Source organism: Toxotes jaculatrix, chromosome 3 (genome assembly GCF_017976425.1).
Source record: "Toxotes jaculatrix isolate fToxJac2 chromosome 3, fToxJac2.pri, whole genome shotgun sequence".
In the NCBI taxonomy this organism is placed as follows: Eukaryota; Metazoa; Chordata; class Actinopteri; family Toxotidae; genus Toxotes; species Toxotes jaculatrix.
In genome coordinates this window covers 26,299,020-26,313,143 of record NC_054396.1, presented here as the reverse complement: position 1 = coordinate 26,313,143, position 14,124 = coordinate 26,299,020, and the positions used below count along the sequence as shown (strand labels likewise).

General features: G+C 42.2%; 2 protein-coding genes across 7 annotated transcripts in view; one reads left to right on the top strand and one right to left on the bottom strand.

Moving 5' to 3' along the window:
• LOC121179067 (centromere protein P) overlaps positions 1-5,000 on the bottom strand; it is a 77,017-nt gene extending 72,017 nt beyond the window's left edge. For 2 of the 4 annotated variants that reach the window (XM_041033663.1, XM_041033665.1), the window contains exons 1-5: positions 4,943-5,000; positions 4,343-4,501; positions 3,981-4,135; positions 3,536-3,624; positions 637-728 (exon numbers count right to left, since the gene is read on the bottom strand). In XM_041033663.1, coding sequence (XP_040889597.1) covers positions 637-728; positions 3,536-3,624; positions 3,981-4,135; positions 4,343-4,500 — 494 coding nt within the window. In that variant the 5' untranslated portion in view covers position 4,501; positions 4,943-5,000. The remainder of the gene's footprint in view (positions 1-636; positions 729-3,535; positions 3,625-3,980; positions 4,136-4,342; positions 4,502-4,942) is intronic. The other 2 variants (XM_041033664.1, XM_041033666.1) reach the window with 1 other exon arrangement.
• Positions 5,001-5,438: 438 nt separating this feature from the next.
• On the top strand, positions 5,439-14,023 carry nol8 (nucleolar protein 8). Of its 3 annotated transcripts, none has more exons than XM_041034617.1 (18): positions 5,439-5,497; positions 5,744-5,900; positions 6,133-6,195; positions 6,465-6,543; positions 6,987-7,140; positions 7,586-7,884; positions 7,994-8,256; positions 8,599-10,034; positions 10,230-10,403; positions 10,584-10,709; positions 10,846-10,939; positions 11,222-11,360; positions 11,482-11,562; positions 11,683-11,987; positions 12,075-12,213; positions 12,514-12,575; positions 12,706-12,788; positions 13,027-14,023. In XM_041034617.1, exons 2-18 carry the CDS (start codon positions 5,780-5,782, stop codon positions 13,084-13,086), a joined length of 3,678 nt encoding a protein of 1,225 aa, XP_040890551.1. In that variant the 5' UTR covers positions 5,439-5,497; positions 5,744-5,779; the 3' UTR covers positions 13,087-14,023. The 3 variants fall into 3 exon arrangements, with proteins under 3 accessions (XP_040890551.1, XP_040890549.1, XP_040890550.1); XM_041034615.1 differs by having other exon boundaries at positions 12,072-12,213; XM_041034616.1 differs by having other exon boundaries at positions 5,461-5,497; positions 5,760-5,900; positions 12,072-12,213.
• The last annotated feature ends 101 nt before the right edge of the window (positions 14,024-14,124 follow it).

Sequence of the window (14,124 nt, the reverse complement as noted above, 5' to 3'; positions counted from 1 at the left end):
CAAGAAAAGAACAGGTGTAACAAATTTTAATGATGGCTACGCTCCATTTACAGGTAGGTGTGCCAGTAAGCCAGCACACATAAATGGAATGCAGCCATTATGAATGTAATGAGTTACACCTGTGTTTGACAGGTCAAAATGTCTGCCGTGAGAAAGGCTTGTTGTTTGTGAGTAAAGAGAGTGAGAAAGAGTCGACGTGTGAGTGAGGACGTTCAGCTGGATGACAGGCGTTTCCAGTTTGACATCGTCTTCTACTCTAATAAACACTCGAGTTAAACTAAACAGACCGCTTCACCCTGACAGGAACAATATCCAATATTAAAAATGCAGAGTTGGACTGAGCAGGCAGTGTAAATAAATTACAAACTGACCACAGTGGCTGTCTAGGGGTGTGGAAGTGAGAGAGTAAGATGGGTCTGAGCTTCTCTTTTTGTCATTCGTTACACAGCTTCTGATTTATAAAACCGTGCGCTTCACTGTGAACGTTATCTCCTCATTTAAACGACTGTGGCGTCTCGCCCATCTCTACGAAGAACAGCTTTCCACTACGCGCTGGACTGAGGCAGTTCAGAACAGCTATAAACAATTTTGCTTTCCGATGTGGTGGAAAAAATTAAGTGCAGTGTTAGTTCTTACCCAGACAGGAAGCTGCTGAAGTTCTGCAGGTCACTGGCATCCATCACCACGTTCAGATCACTGACTGTCCTCTCAGATCTCTGACCCTCCTGCTGGACAAACACACCATCAACTACTCAGTTAACAAAAAAACAAACAAACACTGAGCCACTGTAGGTAGTTTATTTACCTGGAGATTCGACACATACAACACATGTATTTCAGCAAATATAAAACGTACACAGTGGTTTAAAACACTACAACAAACTGAAGCTCTTTGCGTAATGATGTGAGCATTGTTTGTTAATTTGTGTTGATGCTGTTATATCTCACAGTGAAGATCTGTGCAATCAACAGATGCTGTTTTCTTGCCACCTCTGTCTGCTCCTGATGATGGTTTTAAACTAAAACTGAAAGCTTGAAACTAACTGCCACCATGTCTATGTCCTCTTTAGAGTCACTTTATTCTTATATAGTTTATTTACAGTTACAATATTAGTTTCATTGAATCTGTCACTCTGCTTTATTTCCTCCTTAGACTGAGAAAACTAGAAGCTGCTGGAACCCGACAGCCCATTTCTGTCATGCATGGAGCTTCAGATTTTACTGCATTATAAAACAAAAAAGTGAATGATACAAACAAGGGAGACCAAAGTACAATTTAACTTTGATTCTCCTCTTAAATTCTGACTCGAACAGATAAATATTAGAATATTTTGACTGTAAACGAGCTTGATATAAATATATATATATATTTTTTTTTTATCTTCATCACAAATCTGGAGCTTTTTTTATGGTTTAGCATGTGCACTGGCCAGTGAATGTATAAATAATCAGGCGAAACCTACGAGCCTTGACTCAATGCAATACTGCAAGTTTTGAAAGGTGGCTTCAGAAGATGTCTCAAAAACTTTTTCTGCCATTTGTTTATGATTGGGGCAAAAGCTGAAGGAGTGAAGAATTATGATTTATTGCAAAAAGCAGAGCAACAAGAGACAAGAAATCCATCAGAAGATCAGTGTTGGAACTACTTCATGACAACGACAACAGTGAAACCACTGACCCAGTCCCTCTGTACAGAGTCTTTCGCCATAGCACAGGTTTCGGTCTCTCTACAGGCACAACCTCCAGGTAGGTATAACTTTTAATTTGCAACAGAGCCATGCTAGCCGCTTCCCCTTTCTTCCAGTCTTTATGCTAAGCTAAGCTAACCAAGTCCTGACTCCAGCTTCCTGTGTGACACAGACATAAGACTGATATCTTTCTGAACATCTTATTATCAGGAGGAAAGAGAGCAAGCAAATTTCCCCAAAATGCTGACGTGTTCCTTTAAACATCCATCTCCATGTTAAGGAGAAAGGTGCTCCATATTTGTGGAGCTAACTCATATCTGTGATCGGCTTCGAAAGGGTTACAACACTAACAAAACATTTCTAAGGTTACTGGAAGTTGTAATAGCCCACATTATGTTGCAACACAACAAGCAAATATTAATCAAACTTTAATAAAGGGCAAGAAGAGCCTGTGAGACTCTTTCCAACTTACACAACCAAATAATTGATGTTTGTATCAAAACAAGTTAAAACTTCAGAAGAAAAACTACAGTTTTAATGGCACTTCATGAGCCAGGCAGAGGAGTGATTCAATAAAACCAGCTGTTCTGGTGGTTAATCCAGTTAGAATGAAAACCAGAAGTCTGTTAGACCTACACGAGGGAGGTTTACAGATCACAATAACACAGAATCTCCCTACAATAAAATTACAGTTACTGCTGACTTCACATATACAGTGTTGGCTGATGCCAAGGGTCAGCCATTATTTTTGTTAACTGTGACTGTCCAAAATGTGCTTCTAAGAGGGTTGGATTAAGGGTTGGAAACACAAAACTCTACTGGTACAAACTAAAGTGTGTCCCAAGATCTGAGTATCAAAAACTGTCAAGCATTAAAATTTGGCACCAAATGTCTGGTCAGTTTCATAATCTCCATAATCATATTTTTTGATTAGATAGTTCCTGATTTAAATCATATCAAATCAAATCAGCTGTTTTTTTTCTTTAAACAGGGATTGGCTGCTTGTGTTTAGACAACATTCAACAAAAAAAAATAATTTAAAGAAAAACATATTTATATTTCTCATAAGGTACGGACTAAAAATAACATCTCACATCTGAAATGACATCTAAACCTGAAAAGTTATTGGTGCCAGCAGCACCAGCATGCCCCCATCTGATGCCACCTGACATTAATTACTCTAATTCAGTAAGATGTCTTTATATATTTTAGATTGTGTGGTGCTTAAGGCCTGACAGTGATTTTACTTTCTCAAGCATTGTGTGTGATTGACTCCTGTAAAAGAAGAGCCCTTGGTGGTGGCTCTTTGTCTCCCTCTGCTGGCTGAACACTGCAGCAGCACCCACTAAAGTGTGTTCCTCAGGTAACACCTGTTACCAGAACAGTTTTCAATGGTGTACATGAAATTGCACAATCAATCTTTGTTTGGACAAAAGCTTAGACTTTTGTGCATAAGCACAGTGATATTCAAAAGTTGCCGACTGACATATATGCCAATACCTAGTATATATCTGTGATAAGCTAATGTTGGTCATTAATATTGTGCTTTAATCAGAAAAATGCTTTAATCATGAGTATACTAGGACAAAAGAGCATAAAATCATCAGATGCTTTGCTTAGTAGACATTAGCTGGATAAAAAGAGATGTTCACAGACAAGAATGCTTACAAGAAACAAAACTTTTTTTAGAGAGGCTAAAAGGCTCCAAATTACCAACTCCACTTCTGACAGAGGGAGCATCTCTATTAACCAGAAGGAAAGGCACAGTTTGGTTTGAACACAAGATCAAGACCTAAGATACCGAACTTCACCAGATTATTTTAACAATAACTCTTCTAAAGACTCACCTTGACCTCAGTAAGCTGGAATTCCACCTGAAAGACGAGTTCAGAGCAGTGACCTGATACACAGAGCTGCTGGACCACTTTACTGTCACCTAGAAACATACATCACACCAGTTTAAGTACATTACATCATGAGGGACCCACTAAAGGTGCAAACAAATAAAAGTTATGTTCAACCTTGACGTCTAAGAAATGTGTTGGATGCTTTTCCTTCCTCATAAAACTAATAGATTTTTAAATTTTCAAAATCTTACATTGTTTACATGCCAGAAGCCTTCTTCTTCTCTGTCTGTGGTGGGACACACACTGCCACATTTCTTGGCATGTTAATGCCACCAGTTGTTGCTCAGCTGCTCTGCTGTTTATTTTCCTGATTGCTTAATCATTTAATCTATAAAATATCAGAAAACAGTGAAGATTGTTGATTCAGACAGTGCTGCTCTCTTACTGCTTTCCAGAGTCTTAGTGGCACAGCTCGTCAGACTGATGCCATTCAGCTGTGTCTGCCGCTTCAGATCATCCTCCAGTTCCTTCACCCCCTCCTTCAGCCTGGACACCACCTTCTCCTTCCCTCCTACGAGTCTCTGTCCGCACATATACGACCTGCGGAGATGAATGACAAATTGTCACAGTGCGGCACTTCTGTTTGCCATTTTCCAGTTACTGACATGCTGCTTACCCAAAGTAAGTCTTAGTAAGTTTAAGAGAAAAAAAACAAATTCTGAGGTGTAAGGTTGTATGCTAGGAACTGCTCCAGGTTAAATAATAAATGAGGGTGTGAGAAAGATTCAGAAAAGAAATTAATCTCACAGGGCATCCTGTACTTGTCCTCTGAGGTGGAATGCCATGTCCTTGTGGCTGTCCTGCTTTTGGCGCTGCAACTCTGCAACTTCAGCCTGGAGACAACTGATCTGAGCCTCCAGCACTTTCACCTCCTCGATGTTCTCCTTGTTCATCTTATCCTCCATCCTGAAGGACAAAAAAACAACTAATTCAAGAACTTTAATTAGAATTTTCAATAACTGAAGAGGTGTCTTTTTGTGTCTAAGAACCCCCTTAAAATCATCTGAAGGGGTTTATCCTCAAATTAAATGTGAAATGATAAATAGTAAACTCGTGAATAGGCCAGTTTTCATAAAGTTAGAGCATGAATCCACTTCCAAACCCCCTCAAAGCGTCTCTAGAAGGACCAACGTGTGTTACATTAGTTTTAATCACAGTGGCACTAAAATCTAGCTAGCTAATGTGACTTTACGACGGGTCGGACTGTGTATGAAATAAAAGCAACTTACCGTATTTGTCTCCGTTAAAATGTCGAGTCATTTAACTAATAACACTTTAAGTTGCTATAGCCACATATATAAACGACTGTTATTCCGTTTTATTAAACACTTAAACACTTTTACTCACCTAAATGATTCCAGTTTCTTCGCCTCTTACAACCAAAACAGTTTGGAGCCTCGCGCCCTCTGGACTCTACCACTTATTGAGAATCGGAGGGGGAGACCAACTGTTTCTCTGACGATTGTTCAGACGATGCGCCTCCCTGTAGATTCAAATAGCGTATATGTTTCTAAATAATTGTTTTAAAAGTACAAATTATCTCTTGGTTGTTGTTTATAGACATGACATAAAAAGCTGCCCGATATGGAAATTGTGAAGGTCACCTCTAAGTAGAAAGTCGTATCTAACTACTGGAGCCAAATCAATCAAGGAGGAAAAAAATCATTTCTCCATTAATTAACTGTCATAAGCTAACGTTTTCAGTGGTAAATGTGCTGACATCTTCTTCTGGCTTCTGGCTTTATTTGTGATTTTTTCTATAATAAATGTTTTATGAAAATCTGATTGTAATTAAAACTCAGCGGAACGCTTCGGTTCTGCGGAAACAAGTACGGAAGGGAAAGTCGACAGGACTGCAGCACCGGACAGAGTTAACGGTAACACCAACTGGATACATGTGAGGTAAACATTTGTTGGTTCTTCTGTCGATATTAAATTAAACCGGTTGTTTGATCGTGATAACTCTGTCAGCTCAGCTGTAAGTGAAATGGATTAGAGATCTCGTAGCGCAGGCAGCGTGGCTGTTATCGGGTGAATGTGCGGTCTTGGAGGGGTGTTCATTCAACTTTATAGTCACGATGGAGGCTACAGTTGAACTGTATTGCATTATACTCATACTAATATAAGGTTAATACGGTTTTAAAACAGAACCACTTCTTCTCAGTACACTTGCGATACGGAGCGATGCGGCGGCTGTACGTCGGTGGGTTGAGCCACTCGGTCACTGAGAAGGATCTGAAGGATCGATTTGGAAAGTTTGGAGAGGTGCAGGATGTGGAGCTCCGGACCAGGAGGGATGAAGAGGGTGAGGAATCCAGTAAACACTGACAGCCACTATGATAACAATAACAGTGTTTAATCTTTCAGGTTCAATTAATTTTGTTCCATAACTGTCAGTATAGTCATTATCAAAAGGCATTCTGGGACGTCCTGATATCTGAGATTTTAGCATCATCAGCTGTATATCATGTTGTTCGGAGATCCCTCGGTCTCCTCACTGACCTGCATGTGTTCTGACTGATGCTGTTCTCCTGCAGGTGTTCCTTACAAAACCTTCGGCTACATTAACATCGACATTTCAGATGCTGACCTGAAGAAATGTGAGTGAACTCAGCTGCTGCATCAACTCTGCTGCTCTATGTGCCTTCAAGTCTTATTTTATTTAAACCTGGAGAAAATGCTGCCTGTGTGGGCCGATAGCACACTTAGATAACACAGATCAGTGTGAACTGTTTCTTGCCAGTGTCAGTATCTTGAAACAAGATGGGATCAAGTAGATCACTGCATCCCTCTTAGCTCTCATCTGCACCTTGTGTTTGCTGTCTGACATCAGAGTTTATGTTTTATCATCGGCTGGTTTCCTCTTCAGGTCTGACAGTGCTGAACAAATCCAAATGGAAAGGAGGAACTCTGCAGATTGAAACAGCCAAGGAGAGTTTCTTGCACAGGTAAAGTCATGTTCACATCACCATGAAAGTCTTCAGACTTAACTAAGACGCAAGAGGAAGCTGATGTAGTTAATAATCATTTTCTCAATTAACTAATACACAATTTTGCCTGAAGTTTGTCAAAGTTTTAAAAAATGTCTGTCACAGTTCCTCAGAGTCAAAGGTGAGATCTAGTCTAATGATACAGTTTCAGTTTACAGTGATATAAAACATCCTCCTATCTTTGTTGGTAACTGACATCAGTTTCTTCACTTATAAAATGAAAACACCTGAGAAAGTACAATGTAATATTTGTGCTTCTGAAAATACTGAAGTTTTTGTTCTGAAAATGGATGTGTGGTTCTGTAGGATGACACCCTTTCACATGGTCCCACACATGTGGGACCAAAAAAAGATTCTTCCTGATGTGAATGTGTGGTGAGTTTTTGGGATTTGTGTCTTAGACTGGCTGAGGAGCGGCAAGCGGCGGAGCAGCTCCTCCAGCAGCCTGCAGCTGAGGACAAGAGACAGAAGCTGCTGGACTCCCTGAGCAAAGCCGGCGTGGAGAACTTCACTATGAAGGCTGCAGTGCCGGGGACTGAAATACCAGGACACAAGGTCAGGTCATCTTCTGCTTCCTGTACTGTGTGTGTGTGTGAGAGAGAGAGAGAGAGAGAGAGAGAGAGAGATAGGTGGAGAGAGAAAATACTTAATTAGTCTCAAGGTGGAAATTGTTGTGTTGCAAGAAACAATTAAAAGGCAAGATTGTATTCAATAACAAAATAGAGTAAATATAAATATAGAGTTAGTCAAATATAAATATACAGACATAAATAAAATACAGAGACAAGAGTAGAGGCTAAAGATAGGCAAACTATAAGTGCCATACTATAAGTGGGTTTTTTTTTACAACTGTATAATATAATATAAATATATATATAATATAATCACTCTTTTTAACATTTTTACTAATTGGCCTAAAGGGGGCACCGTAGTGTTTGTTTAATCATCTTCATGTATGAGGGAGGAGGTGTTGAGTGTCTTCTGGGTGCTCTGGTTTCAGGACTGGGTGGTCAGTAAATTCGGACGAGTCCTGCCCATCCTGCAGCTCAGGTGTCAGAAAGGCAGCAGAGCTCGAACCCTGAAGTACGACCCGTCCAAATACAGCCACAACATCCGCAGGCTGGGCCTAGCTGCCGTGGATCAGTCCACACCTGTCACCCAGCTCACCTGGGAGGTACAGGGAGGGGATGATGACATCAGCAAAAAGAGGCGGGGAGAGTTCCCTCCGTATGAGCCACCAAGACCCAAGAAGAGGCAGACAGACATGATCAACTCCCACAATGCTGTGGGCAGAGCCAGGTAACAACATGATGTTTTCTGCTCCTTAAAGTCTGAACCATGGTTTGATTTTTTTTTATTAGCTTCTGAAATTACCCAGTGTCAAGTGTTTCTTGTTGTTTCCTCTCAGATTTGAACAGACTGTTCACTCTGTCGATCACACTGAAGCTCATCGGCTCACTAACGGATTTGAAGCCAACCACAGACCGGCTCAGAGGAGCTGGGCACCTCTGGCTGACAGTGACGTCGATTCAGACGAGGAAATCCGCAGGCTGGTGGCAGCTCAGAACACCTCCTATGGTGCACCTCGGCAGGAAGTGGAGGAGGATAACCTGGAAGTGGTTGGACTCGACTTCTTGGTGAAGTCACGACGTTCACATCAGCAGCAAAAAGGTAACAGACGTTTTTCAATCAGAAATTCTACTTATTTTGAGATTCAGATCAGATCGCATCAGTGTTTCTCCTGAAGAGGAACCACATGTTACCAGTTTTAACCGATTCTTAAACTTAAACTTTTGTAGCTCAAAGGGTCAGTTCACAAAAGTGACAGACTTTGTCAGTTATATCAGTGGTATTATTATTTTGAATTGCCCCCCAGGGGACAAATAAAGTTCTTGATTGATTGATTGATTGATTGATTGATTATTTTCTCAGATTCCATCCAGAGTTTAGGCAAAAACTCTATGAAATATGCTGTAAAACTCTGAAAAGCTGTGATTTTCTTTGTGACTCCAGGTAGTCCAGATGACGAAGACGAGGATGACTATGATTCAGCCGACACAGATGAACTCTTTGCCTCTAGGAAACCTCCTCCTCCTCTGTCGCAGGAGAAACAGACTCTGCCCACTGCTGATCACCTCTCAGGGACCAACACAGACAGGAAGAGAAAGATGAAGAGGAAAGGTAAAGCTGCCGGAGAAGAAGAGGAGGAAGAGGATGGTTCAGAAGATGATGAAGAACACCTCACATCCAAGAAGCCTTCCCTCCCACAGCAGAGAGGAGACTCTAGTAAACAGAGTTGTCAGAAACAGGGCAGCATCTCTGAGAACCAGAGTAAGAAGATGGCAGCCACCCCTGCTGTGAAAGCCTCTTTCTCAGAGTCAGATAGTGATGATGAGGATGAAGCTGACGAGGAGCTAGAATCAGCTGATTCCTGTTCAGATTCAGATTATGAAGCCATGTTTTCTAATGTCACCTGTCTGGAGATCTCCCTGGTTGACCTACAGAGGCTAGCTGAAGAATCCCAGCAGACCTCTGAAACCACAGCTCCCAGCATCCTCAGCGCCAGCCCCGCAAAAGAAACGAAACCTATATCTGGCCCTGCAGAACGACCTACGCCCAAGAAAGGCACCATGCCAGAAGAGATCCTCGCCTCCATCATGGAGGACAACAGCAGCGATGATGACAAGAAGAAGAAAAAAAAGAAAAGTAAAGGCGTCGTGTCAACGCCGCTGCCTGCCTTCCAGGGGACGAAAACACTGAGCGAGGGATCAGAAACAAATGGCTGCCAGAAGAGACTGAAAGACAAGGAGAAGGAGGACGGAAGAGGAAGTGTTGTCAAAAAACAGAAGCTGGATTCTGAACCTCCTCAAGCTGTCCACAAAACGGCTGACAGCAAAACCGTTAGGACTCTGAGCAAACAGAAACACACAGGAACAGAGAGGACGACGTCAGAGAGCAGTGAGGAGGAGGAGGAGGAAGAAGGAGAAGAAGAGGAGGAAGAAAAGAGGGAGGTTTCTGAAATGGTTTCTAATAAAGCTCCTGTAAACACTGAGAAAGCTGAGACTAGTTCCTCCTCTAGCAGTGATGATGAGGTGGAGGAAGAGGAGGAGAGAACAAAGGCCAGTCAGAGTGTTCTCACAGCTAAAGCTGCAGCAAAGTCTTTACCTTCATCCTCCAGCTCCTCCTCTGAGGAAGACGAAGACGACCAAGAGGTTATCTCTGCTGAAGATGCTGAGAAGAAAAAGGCACGCCGCCCTGCTCCTCACACTGAGTCCTCCTCCAGCGAGGAGGAGGAGGAAGAGCAGGCTCCTTCCCGGGTGACTTTAAGAGCTGAGGAGGAAGAGGAGCGGCAGAGGAAGGCCAACATGAGGAGACTGGCTGCCATTCAGGAGAGACTGAAAGAGGCTGAAGAACACAAGAAGCTGATCCAGGGAGCTCTAGCCAACCTGGTGGGTGCTGTGTGTGTGTGTGTGTGTGTGTGTGTGTGTGTGTGTGTGTGTGTGTGTGTGTGTGTGTGTGTGACATTTCCTCTCTTCCACTTGAAGGTTTCAGATTTATTCTAAGTGGTTGAGGTTAGAATTTGGATTAGTTTAAGTCTATGGTAAACAGCTCACACATTAGTAACACACATTATTCTCCATTAGGACGCACAAACACCAGGAGCAGGGAAACACATCGTCTTTGGCTCTGATGAGGAGGAGGAGGAGGGTGATGATGAAGATAAGCAGAAGACAACCTCAAAGAAGACCTTGTTCCAGGACAGCCAATCAGAGGACGAGTCCTCAGGTGATGAGCAATCAGCCACAATAAAAGAGAAGGTGAGTGGAGAGTTTCTGCTCTGAGCGAGAACCAGGTCAGATCTGTGAATCATTATTCACCTAAAATGAGTATTTAGTTATAAACAGTTATAAATTTTAACTGATCCTGGCAGCTTCATCGTTTTCTCTGACTTAAAGATGAATAAGCTGTGGTTTAACTTTGTCTGTGTGTGTGTTCAGGTTTGTCTGAAGCCGTCGGGCCCTCAGCTGTTCAGGGGCAGTGAGGATGAGGAGGATGGGGATGGAGATGAGGATGGCGGCAGGTTTGACATCAGGCCTCAGTTTGAAGGTCGAGCAGGTCAGAAGGTGAGAAAATCACTGGGGACTATAAATGCGTGAACAAGATTTGTGCGTGTTAAGATATCGTAACACCGTGATTCAGCACCTTCCTCTGATGTTGGTCGGCTGATTTTTTTTGTGTGTGTGTGTGTGTGTTGTCCAGCTCATGGAGCTTCAGTCTCGCTTTGGGACAGACGAGCGTTTCCGGATGGACTCTCGCTTCCTGGAAGAGGACAAGGACAAGGACCAAGAGTCAGGTGAGGGCGTGTGTTTCCACGCATATTTTCATATTGTTTTCCCAAAAAAAAAAAAAAAAAAGGTTTTCAGCAACTATTTTCTTATAGTTTTTGTTGAGAAAATTAATTCCGGAGCCTTGGAGTTTGTCCAGAATTTAAAGTTTCTGTTTTTTGGCACAGTGTTGTTGTTGTTGTTGTTGTTGGTGAGAGATGCTCTGTGTGGGCGACGCTTCTTCCACTGAATTGAAACCCGTCAGCACCTTGTCCTCTTCCTGGTAAATAACATGACTGTTGGTGATTCAGAGAGGAAGACAAGCGTGACGGAGGAAGATGAGGCTCTGGAGGAGGAGAAGAAGAAGAACCTGTCCATCCTGCAGGGCGTCCTTGGCAGCAGCCAACAAACCTGCAGCAGCAAAACGGCCGGCAAAGCCAAGACCTTCAGGTCAGACACACACAGACACACACAGATCACAGCCATTTCTCAAGTGGAACATTTGTATTTCAACAGGTTATTTTCAATAGGAAATTAAATAATTACTTAATTAAAACGCGTGTGTTTGCAGAGACGTCTCAGCGCTGCACTATGACCCCAGCAGAGAGGAACACGCTGCATTTGAGACCAAAACAGACGAAACAAAGGAGAGGTACGAGCACAGAAACTGTGAATGCACCTGTCTGATAAAAAAGTTGGCAACAGTTTCAGTTAAAATATACTCTACCTGCATCATATCCAGTAAGACATGTCATGTGGTCTGTCTTCACAGCAAGTCAGCCAGGAGGAAGAAGAGGGAAGAGGCTCAGAAGCTTCCAGAAGTTTCTAAAGAGATTTATTACGACGTGTCTGGCGACCTGAAGGCTGTGTTTGGGCCGACGAAGGAGGACGACACCGAGGGAGAAGAGAAGACGAGCTGGGACCAAGAGGAGGAAGAGGAGGGAGGAGCGAAAGATGAAGAGCCGACCGTGCTGTCAACTCTCATCTCGACTGAGCCCGATGCAAAGAAAGAGGAGATGTCTGGATTTAAATTCTCCTTCTTTGGAGATGACACAGAAACAGAAAGTAAAGAGACGGGTAAGTTAAACATTTACCTCAGCCTGTCTCAGAGGAAATAACTGTTTTCCCATTTCTTATAATCTCTCTGTCGTTCTCTGCCAGCAGAGTACAAGGTGGAGAGCATCCAGGCTCCAAAGGTGTCATGGCAACAGGACCCACGTTTCCATGACAGCAGCTCAGAGGAGGATGAGGAAGAGCAGGAGGAAGATGTGGAGCAAAGCAGCGCTGCCGCTAAAACCACAGAGTGAGAAAAATCAAGAGCAGATCCTGTGAACTGCCCCGCACGTGTGGACTGCAACTAATGCTGATTATTATCTCAATTAACTAATTGTTTTGTTTATAAAATGCCTAAAAACAAGTTCAGACGCCACCTGGCCTCACATCTCCAGACACCTGCCTAACCACTGAAAAAAGTCAGTCAGGTTGTCTGTTTCAGAAAGTTACTGAAACCTGACGTGTGATTTCATCATTATAGAACAGATAGTTATTCTAAAATCAACCGGTGTGATCTGAACGTGTTGTGTGTTCGTGTTACTGTTCACAGAGAGGAGACTCCTTCAAAGACTGACCTCTTCTTCTTCTACCCTGAAGACAGCAGATTGACAGGTAGGATGAAGTGGATGTCTTCTTCTTCTCTGAGGCTCTGGATTTTCTGACATGTTGTATTGTTTCCGTAAACTTGATGGGGCTTTTTTGTGTTTCGGGTGTGATCTCAACCCTCTCTTTCCTCCGTCAGAGGGTCCCAGGTCGTTCTGTCGTTCCTCTCAGCTGGAGGAGCAGAGGGAGCAGTGGGAGGAGAGGAGGAGCGCACTCAGACAGGTACACATCGGTTTACATGAAGAAACACTGTCTCACCATGTTTACCTTGTCAAGAACTAAAGCGGAGGAAAATCTTCATAAATTATTAAAATACGTTTTAGAGACTGTTGTCACAGAACTTCTTGTTTTTGTTTTGTTTTTTTTTGCTGCCTATATTCATGGAGACTACACTCAACACCAACCCCTTAACCAGGGAAGATTTAGTGAGTTATTTCATCTTTCCTGTCTCTTTCTACAGGAGTACCGCAAGAAACACAAAGATGCCCGCAGGAAACTGAAGTCCTCCCTGAAGAGCTGAGGATTATGGGATATAAAGCCTGTGTTTCAGTTTTTTACCCTGGTCTGGACTCTACAGTCAGGGGCTGACAGACTGATTTTAAACAGTCAGCAGGAGGGAGCCCAAACGGCAGCTGAGGACACAGACCTAAAGAGAAAGTTTGAGATCATCAGAATATCAGATTTATCTTTTATTTTAGTAAATCCTGACAGATATTTTGTGGTCAGAGCCTTCATACTGAAGCAGACGCATCTGGTTTTCTTGTTATTTGCCGTGGAAATGGTGCTGCAATTGAACTGAAGGACAATCAGCAGCAGCAGGTGATCACAGCTACAGAGGACCAAGCCTGTTAGGAAATAACAGCGATAAATAAAACGGTCAAATGAATAGAGAAATAAGTGAATTAATAATAAAATTAAATAATAAAAAAAATAATAATAATGGGAAAGGTGTCCACAGTTTTCTCTTTTACTAGCATTTTCTTGATGCATAGTCTTTTATTTCTCTGTTTATTTGGCCATTCTATTCATTATGGGTTTTTTTTTTTTTAAATTAGGTTTGGTCCTCCATACATCACCTCCTATTTCTTGGTTGGGAAAAGAGGGATGTCATGAGAGTATCCTCATTTGGTGACGACTCATTTCATAGTAAACTTTGTGTTTTACCTCATGACAGTTGGTTTGATGCGAAGCTTCACTTTGTCACTTTGTGCTGTAAAATAAAGTGAAATAAGATTTTGTTTATTTTGACACGAGGAAGCATTCAGTTTGTGGCAGTACGCTCAGAGTCCAGCTTATTAAGTCCACCTAGCTGAAACTAATGTAGTCTACAAATACAATAAATCCTACCTTCATGAAGGTTATAATGTTTTGGAGGCTGCAGGGTGTACTTCTGTTGAGTTGCAGTTTTACAATCAGTCTCTACTTGGGCTGAGGCAAATTATTATTGTATTATAAGCTGTCAGGAATTAATTGTCAATCAATTAATTAATTCCTAAAAAATTAAACACTTAAAAGAGTAAAATTATAAAATGTTTTGTTTTATCAAACCAACGGCCTA